Source organism: Magnolia sinica, chromosome 19 (assembly GCF_029962835.1).
Source record: "Magnolia sinica isolate HGM2019 chromosome 19, MsV1, whole genome shotgun sequence".
Taxonomy (NCBI): Eukaryota; Viridiplantae; Streptophyta; class Magnoliopsida; order Magnoliales; family Magnoliaceae; genus Magnolia; species Magnolia sinica.
Window position 1 is genome coordinate 47,354,302 of NC_080591.1, and position 8,355 is coordinate 47,362,656.

An 8,355-nucleotide genomic window follows, 5' to 3' on the forward strand; every position below is an offset into this window, starting at 1 on the left:
TGGTCGAGTATGTACTCGACTGGTCGTGCACAACATAAAATGTGCAATTTTTCATAAAATTTGAAAATTTAAAAATTTAAAATAACTAATATATACATTATGATACAGAAAGACATGAATCATCAATTCATATTGCACATGCCGTGATCAAATTTCAATTTAGCAAACCTACTTTTGTGGAGCGGTTTTGTGAATATGTCAGCAAGTTGAGTCTCGGTTGGAATATAATCCAAAGAAATTGTCTTGTCTTCCACTTATTCACGAATATAGTGATATCTAATGTTAATATGCTTGGTTTGTGAATGCTGGATTGGATTTTTGGAGATATTAATTGCGCTTAAATTATCACAATATAAAACCATAGTATCTTGCGCAATTCCGTAATCGATTTGCATTCTTTTCATCCATACAAGCTGAGTACATGCATTACCTGCAGCAATGTATTCAGCATCAGCTATTGAGAGCGATACGGAACTTGGTTTCTTACTTAGCCAAGAAATTAAACAGTTCCCTACATAGAAACAACCACCACTAGTTGATTTTTGATCATCAATATTACCAGCCCAATCAGCATCCGTGTAACCAACTAATTGCACACTAGTATTATGTAGATACCAAAGACCAAGATTTGTTAAACTAGAGACATATCGCATAATCCGCTTAATAGCAACTAGATGTAACTCTTTAGGGTCAGATTGATATCTAACACAAATTCCAACGCTAAATGCAATATCGGGTCGGTTCACAGTTAAATAAAGCAAACTACCTATCATACTGCGATACAACTTAGGATCCACACTCTTACCGGTAGAGTCCTTTAAGAGTTTTAAAGTAGTACCCATTGGAGTATCAAAATTTTTCCCACTCTCAAATCCGATCTTTTTAACTAAGTTCAGAGCATATTTGGTTTAAGAAATAAAGAAACCATCAGGTAGCTGTTTGACTTGCAACCCTAGGAAATAGTTTAGTTCTCCAACCATGCTCATTTCAAATTTAGACTTCATAAGATCTACAAACTCAACAGTCATGTTAGCACAGGTAGGTCCATAGATAATATCATCAACGTAGATTTATACTATTAAAATATGATCATTATGTTTCTTTCACTATCAAAAAAATGAGCAAAGCCTACGGATGATTGGAGTATTTAGCTACAGATATAAACAGTAGCTATATTGCTACGGATTTAATCCATAGCTAAATCCGTAGCTAAATATTCTGACCCCACCACCCCACAGGTATGAATTGATGGTCCTTAGAAGTTCTATGGGGCCCACAACAATTTTTGTGTTTAATCTAAGCCATCCATACATTTTGACAGATCATTTTAACGCGTTAGCTAAAAAATTTAGGTAAATGTAAAGCTCAAGTAGACCACACCATAGGAAACAATGGAGATTAAGTGCCTTTTGTTTATTTGTGGTGTGGTCCATATGAGTCTTCTATTTGCCTCATTTTTTGGGATAAATCCCTAGAAACTTCTTTGAATTGAATGGAAGGCATAGAAAAATGACATACATCATGGTGGGCCACACGGAGGTCCTAACATGACCGTTCATCTCAATTCGGCATCCGCGCCCACAAAAAAAAACCCCCCTTGCGTTTTCATTCTCGCACCCACATGAGGAATTACAGTTCTCCCTCTCGCTCCTTTCTCTTTATCTTCTCCCCACTTCTCTCTCTCTCTCTCCCTGCCCATCCTCGACTGTGTGAGGGACTCCCTCGGACGGCTAACGTTGGCCAAGTGGTGGTCCAAGGCCCTCTCTACCCACGCACCACCTTCATTCCTCTCTCAATCACGACCTCCATTTCTCTCTCTCTCTCTCTCTCTCTCTCTCTCTCTCTCTCTCTCTCTCTCTCTCTCTCTCTGAAGCTCGATTGAATTAGATTCACAAACGCGAGGTATTTCTTTCTCTCTCTCTCTCTCTCTCTTTCAATGTCTCTCAATCTCAATGTTGATTTATGAATTTGGGGATTTAGTAATTTGTGGATTTCTAATTCGAATGTGGGCCCTCATTTAGGGATTTGGGGATTTTAGAGCTTATAGATTTGAATGTGGACCCTGAATTTGGGTTTTTCTGATTTTACAAATTGGGGATTTGGGGATTTTAGGATTTGGGAATCTGAGAGTTTTTAGAATTAGGGATTTCACCTTCCAGATTCGGGAGAGCGATTTTGGTCTCAAGTATATTTGGAATGGGGCTAGAGGAGTGGCTACTTTGTGGCATTTTTTTTACTTCAGCTAGTCACAATGTATTAAGGAGCTTGCAGTGGTAGTCCTTCCATCTTTTGATGAACTAAAAGATGGTGATGGAATCATGTCTTCCTTAACGAATACTGAGTTCAGCTCCCCACTTCAAATGATCCCACCATTCCAGACCTTTGCAGAGGGAATTCCAAGCCCAAAATTTTTAGAGAGTGTACGTAATTTCAATTTCTTGAATCTCAAAATTTTTATACCATTTAACCCCAAAAATCATGGCTTGTAAATGTTAATCTGAAATTAACTAAAATATCCAACTCATGTGAAGATATTGTGGAGTTGATGTAGGTACGACGGGTGGCCAAGTTTGTCTCTCATCAACGAGAGATCGAGAGACGAAGAATGAAAGACCAACTGGAAGATCGACTTCAGGGTACATGAAATTAAAGCATGTGTATTGGTTTATTCTATTCAACTTGTTCTTAAGAAAATTTGATGAATAGGTGGAGGTTGAAAACCAACGTCAGCTTAGAGTTCTCGAAGCAGTTTATCCCCATCCATTTGCCATTCCTCCAAGGTGATCCATCTGCCCCTCCATTTAATTACTCTCACAACACTCATTCTTCTACGGTGTCTACCCATGTCAGCTGGATGGAATCTGATGTATCACTATCGGCCCCTTCAACAGAAATTTTCTAGCTGTGTATCTTTTCACTTTTTCAGAATCGTTGTTAATGTGATTATGATGTCTTCTTGGTTTCCATTTGCAGACATGTGATTAGGACATCGATGTTTTGGGTGGTGGCAATAGCCAGTGGATTGCTTGGATTGGCCATCAACTTCACCTCTATGTGGTTTTTAAACCAAACAGGTCCCACCACATACAGGTAAGAGTCATATACCACTGAGAGAGCCATCTTGATTCACCAATTGACTACTGATGAAGAACTTGTGTTTTACAGAATTTCATATTGTTATGTCCTGCTTATTTAACGTGGAAATGTTTTTGTTCTTCTCAACCGTACGTATTATAGAGGCATTTTAGTCTCACTTGAAATTCAGGAGGTTTATTGGGAGCACCCTTGTGTGGTTTTGTTGAAACTGTGGGGAGTATGTTTTATTCATTTTTTTCTCTTTTTATTTTTTATTTTTTTATTTTTTTATTTTTTTATTTACAGTTCTTTAGCATTTCATTTTAGAGATAGATGCTAATTAGGAATAGCATTGATACCTGATTTGTTGGAACTCTTCTTGTTTCCTTCTAATGATTATACATTGTTTCTAGCTCACCTATCAAATTGGTAGGATCTTCCAATCCATGGGCATTTTGTATGCCTCCCATCGGCACAGGGTCCATCAGATCAATAGTCTTCCTACCAAAGACTGTATTTTTGTTGAAGATGAGGACCGATGTATATATATATATATATGCTCCCTTGGCATTCCCATCTCTTGAATCTTTTACTACCATGCACCTTCCTCCCATTGTCAAATCTATCCCTCCTTTAGATGATGAAGGTTAAAATTATGTTTTCTGATTTGCCTTTTACAACCATTTAGTTGCTTTCCATTCAGAAAGGGACACCAGCAATGCATGCATGCTGCTATAATTCCTTGAACTCTATTTTGCCAATGTTTCTGGAAAAAAAAAAAAAAAAAAAGAGCAAAGAAATGGCATGTAATAACCAAGCCATTTTAGACACAAGTTGTATCCTTTTTTAACATGATTTTGCTTTCTTTTAGTTATTTGGTAAAAAGAGAAAGAAACCCAAAAATCTATTGATATTTTAGAACATGAGCCACAAGTACCAATTTTTATACCATATTTGGGTGCATATTGACTTGGTGCTCAACTGGGCTTCCATATGATCAAGGTGTCTGGAACCACCATTCCACTTCTCCTGTTCTCCATTAGATTGCAATCGCATTTCTGTGGGATCCAACTTGAAATGAACACAATGAGAATTTGGAGCATCCTAGCCATCCATTAATTATGTCTGACCCTGTAGATGTCCTTCCCAAAAATAATCTGATCCATTTAGCAGGTGGGCTGTATTGTCATAACCAGTTTGACAAGTAAGAAAACTTTAGCCATACATTTATTTTGTAAACTGCGACCCACCTGATGTGGATAAGAGTTGATGTGCCTGATTTTAATAGTCGTCAGAATCCTTTAGAATTCGTAGGCTGGTTAAATAGGATAGTAGGTGTAATTCTTCGAGTGGAAGGAATTGATGGACGCGAAGGTTAACGTTTGTGTGTATGATGCTGAATGGACCTCGAATTTGATGCTTTGATTCTTAAGATGTTCCATCATTTTCTCAAAGTAATAAGGTAATAAGTTTAACTTGATGCCATCTTCTAAAAATAGTAATAAACTTTTGGAGACGTGACTTTGTATTTCATTATGTTACTGACCAATCAGCCCATGAACAATGCCGAATTCAGCTTAGGCATGATCATATATGTGTGGGTCATGTAGTTTACTTAATATCTTCTTCACTCATTTGTCAACTTCCGCTATTAGCTATGGTAGCTGTTTCCTTGACCCATATTAGGAAATGCAGCAGTTAGTGTGATGAAAGCAGGGCAGACCTTTACAACCAAACCCATTATCAATCCAGGTATCCTTTTAAGTAGAGAAGCATTGGTTTCTATTTTTGGGACATGAGTTTTCAAGTTCGGTGGATGGATGGTCTTCATCCAAGTATTTAGACCATTGATTTGATGCATCTTACCTTGGATGGGGACTCTTCAAAAACCTTGAAGGTGGAATTGCCATTCCATAGTTGTTATATTTCTAAGAAATGGACCGTTATGTCAATTTATCTATTTTTTCCTTATTTCCATTTGCTTTACATTACCATTTCATGATTAGACTTTAATTGGTTAATATACTTTTCATATCCCCATTCATCTCTTTAGATGTTGTATGAGCATCGCTATCTATACTAGTGATCAACATCAATCCTTGAAGGCAACTAGGCAGACAATTAAAACACTAGGATTATACAAGTATTCCTTTTTCCATGCTCTAAGACTGCTGATATAGTCAAGGTAATTCTAGGAGAAGTTGAACTATCATAAGACTTTAACCTCCATTGTCAGGCTACATTAATGATGAACAACCAAGGTTATTAGAAAGCATGATTAAATGGCTGCTGGTTTCTTTCCACTGCCTTATTCTTTTAACTCATTGTATGCCTATTTGTCATCATTTATTTGTAAAGTTTTGTTAATGTAAGTCATGGAAACATTGGAAATATCATATGGTACTGGTCTTGAGTATCTAGTTAGCTATGAGACCACCCAACCCAGATTATGGAAAATAGGATAGACTTCTCTTTCTTTTATGCATTTTTAGAAATTTCTAGCATTTTTATGCATTTTTGTGCATTGAAAATATCATATGGCAATTTTGATTTCATATACCTTTGGATGATCACTTTGATTGGGTGATCGTCAACATAAAATTAGTAGCTGTCGTATAGCCTATATCAAATTTAAGCAAATTTTCATGTCCTTTAATATATCACTATCATTGGATGATCCAACCCGGCTAATGATGAAAATCAAAATTGACAGTCAAATCAACTATGAAGGTTTGAAACATGGACCTAAAATGTCCTTCATATGGCACTCAACTTTGGTTACATATGCCTCTGGATGATCACATTGATTGGCTGATCACCACCACAATATTAGTGGCGGCAAAAAAATGTACAGCTAGATCAAAATTTTTTTTAAAAATGTCAAGTAATTAATTTTGACCATCCATGGATAAACTTTTTTTAAGAATTTCATAGTTGTGTGTTGGTGTGGTAAATGCTCTTTCTCTATTTCGTAGTTGACTATGGTTTGACTATTCTAATTATCTCGAGCTAGAAGCTCAATCTACCCACCCTTTCCATTTTCTTCAAATAGTTTGTATGATTTTTATTATATAATTTCGTTTATAACCAGTTCATGTTCGGTCTCACTTCTTTTGTAGAATTTACTCCCTTCATCATGAAGAGGTTTGTTTAATCTAATTTAACTATTTAAGTACTTCTCATGGCAGGGTGTTGATTATTTGAACTGTGATAGCTGTTACCATGATGGATCAAAGCCTCAATATAGGTACCTTTTCTCCGAAAATGAGTTCTTGCTGCGTATGTTTCAAGTATGAACAAAACGGGAAGTCAAACAAGTGAAGTTCATTGGGATATCTAAAACATTTTAAATTCATTTTTAAAGAAATGGGTTTGACTGAATTGTTCCATTTCAATCAGCAAATGTCACATTATCATGCATATCCATCACGTCTTGCAGGTATGCAAGGATGAGTTCTACATTACGAAAGGTTGGCCGACCCATTTTGTACTCTATACGAAAGCATGGCAAGTCATGTTCTACAAAAAGTTATACCCTTCGACACTAATAGCTCATTCATTAGTGGTATCTCTTTAATGCTTCCTATTTCAATGTATGGAGCACACGTATGTGTTTTTTATGCTTTCTCACCACTAGATGAATGCGATAGAAGACTCGGGGGCTCTATGATTGGAAGGAAGAGTCGGAATGTGGAAGCAACCATGATACAGTGTCACTGTTTAAACAACAAGTGTAATCTTCTTCACCTTGTTTGGCACCTTTTATACAACAATTAAATGTCTCCTTTCGCTCTTCATTTCATCTCTCCTATCCTCTAAATTTTGGTTTTGTTTTCTTTTATTATGCAGATATGGAGGACTCCACATCTCAAAAGCATTGCATCTGCAAATGGATGTTCAAATTAAAGAGTTTACATGAGCATTTGGAGGTACATAACATTTCTTTTTTAATTGTTACATCTGATCTTGAATCGCTCTGGATTACCCAATTCGGCTCCATTGAATTTGTTTCCACGATTTATATGGAAATTTATGTTATAGAATGTCTTCTTCTTCTTATTATTATTATGTTTTCCTTATTTGGTTTTCAATTTTTTATTGCAGAAATTTAAGATTTCTTTAACAAACGGGACATGGAAAGGCCAAAGGAACCAGGATTAAGAGCTTTACGGACAATAAGAGAACTTAAAGAGGGCATGGTTAGTTATGGTTTTACTTTGAAAACATTGTTCTTAATTGGCGATGGTGCTTTTTTTATTTTATTTTTTATGGTAGTGTTTTTTCTTTTCTTCTCTCTCTCTCTCTCTCTCTCTCTCTCTCTCTCTCTCTCTCTCTCTCTTTCTCACAAGAATGGGGGTTGCTGTCTTTGGTCTATATAAATCCATGGACCATCCACAAGGTCTATATAAATCCATAGACCATCCATGAGGTCACCAACCAGAGAATAGTGGGTTGTCCATACATGTTTACTGCATCTATGGTGGAGAGCATGATTTCTCACCAAAAAAATCAGGCTGGTACACTCATTAAGTGGTAATGATATTGAAAACTAGTGAATGGCTTAGAAATTGTGTTGATGATGCTCCCAACAATTCAACAGTATAGATCACCTCGCTTTGGACTACCCCTGCACCAATCAGGTGCAAATGGACATGTTCAGGGTGACCTTGTGCCTAGTATTTTTATTTTTATTTTTGCTTTTATTTTTCTTTTCTTCACTACTATTATAGTAATTTATTATCAATGTCCCATTTCTGTGAATGTGAAAACTTGATTCTTCATTTTACTTAAGAAACAAAATTAATGAAACTGTGAAGGTGTTCACACCCTTCATAACATGGAATTTTTTTATATTTTTTATTTTAAAAGGGAAAGAAGGAAAGAAAGAAAAAGACTACTAGTTAAGCATAGGAGAAACTATTAAATTCCCACTGTGATGCGTTGCCATTTTCTATTATTGATTTATAGGTAAGGAGTAAAGCTATGGATGCTTGTTATCTCTAGCTTTGCTATTCCAACTTCTAATATTCCATGTTCAATTATCATTATTTTGCCACCGAATGTATCCTTAATTAACTATTATGTTTTAATTTCCCCATTTCAAGTGTAAATAACTGACACCTTTTGATTTTTTTACTGTTCATCAAAGTCCACAAACCAACAGCTAGTATTGTAGGATTTGTGTGCTTTCCCTACTGTCGGACATCATCCATAGTAGGACCCACTAGATGGACTCCAGAATCACCCTTGATAAAAACCTGTGTACCATGGACTGGCAAT

At 36.2% G+C, this 8,355-nt stretch overlaps 1 protein-coding gene across 1 annotated transcript; it reads left to right on the forward strand.

The window, feature by feature from the left end:
- The first annotated feature begins 6,201 nt into the window (after nt 1-6,201).
- On the forward strand, nt 6,202-7,390 carry LOC131235477 (uncharacterized). Its single transcript, XM_058232664.1, has 3 exons — nt 6,202-6,808; nt 6,925-7,004; nt 7,180-7,390. The coding sequence occupies exons 1-3, from the start codon at nt 6,580-6,582 to the stop codon at nt 7,234-7,236; spliced, it is 366 nt and encodes a 121-aa protein (XP_058088647.1). The 5' UTR covers nt 6,202-6,579; the 3' UTR covers nt 7,237-7,390.
- Nucleotides 7,391-8,355: the final 965 nt, after the last annotated feature.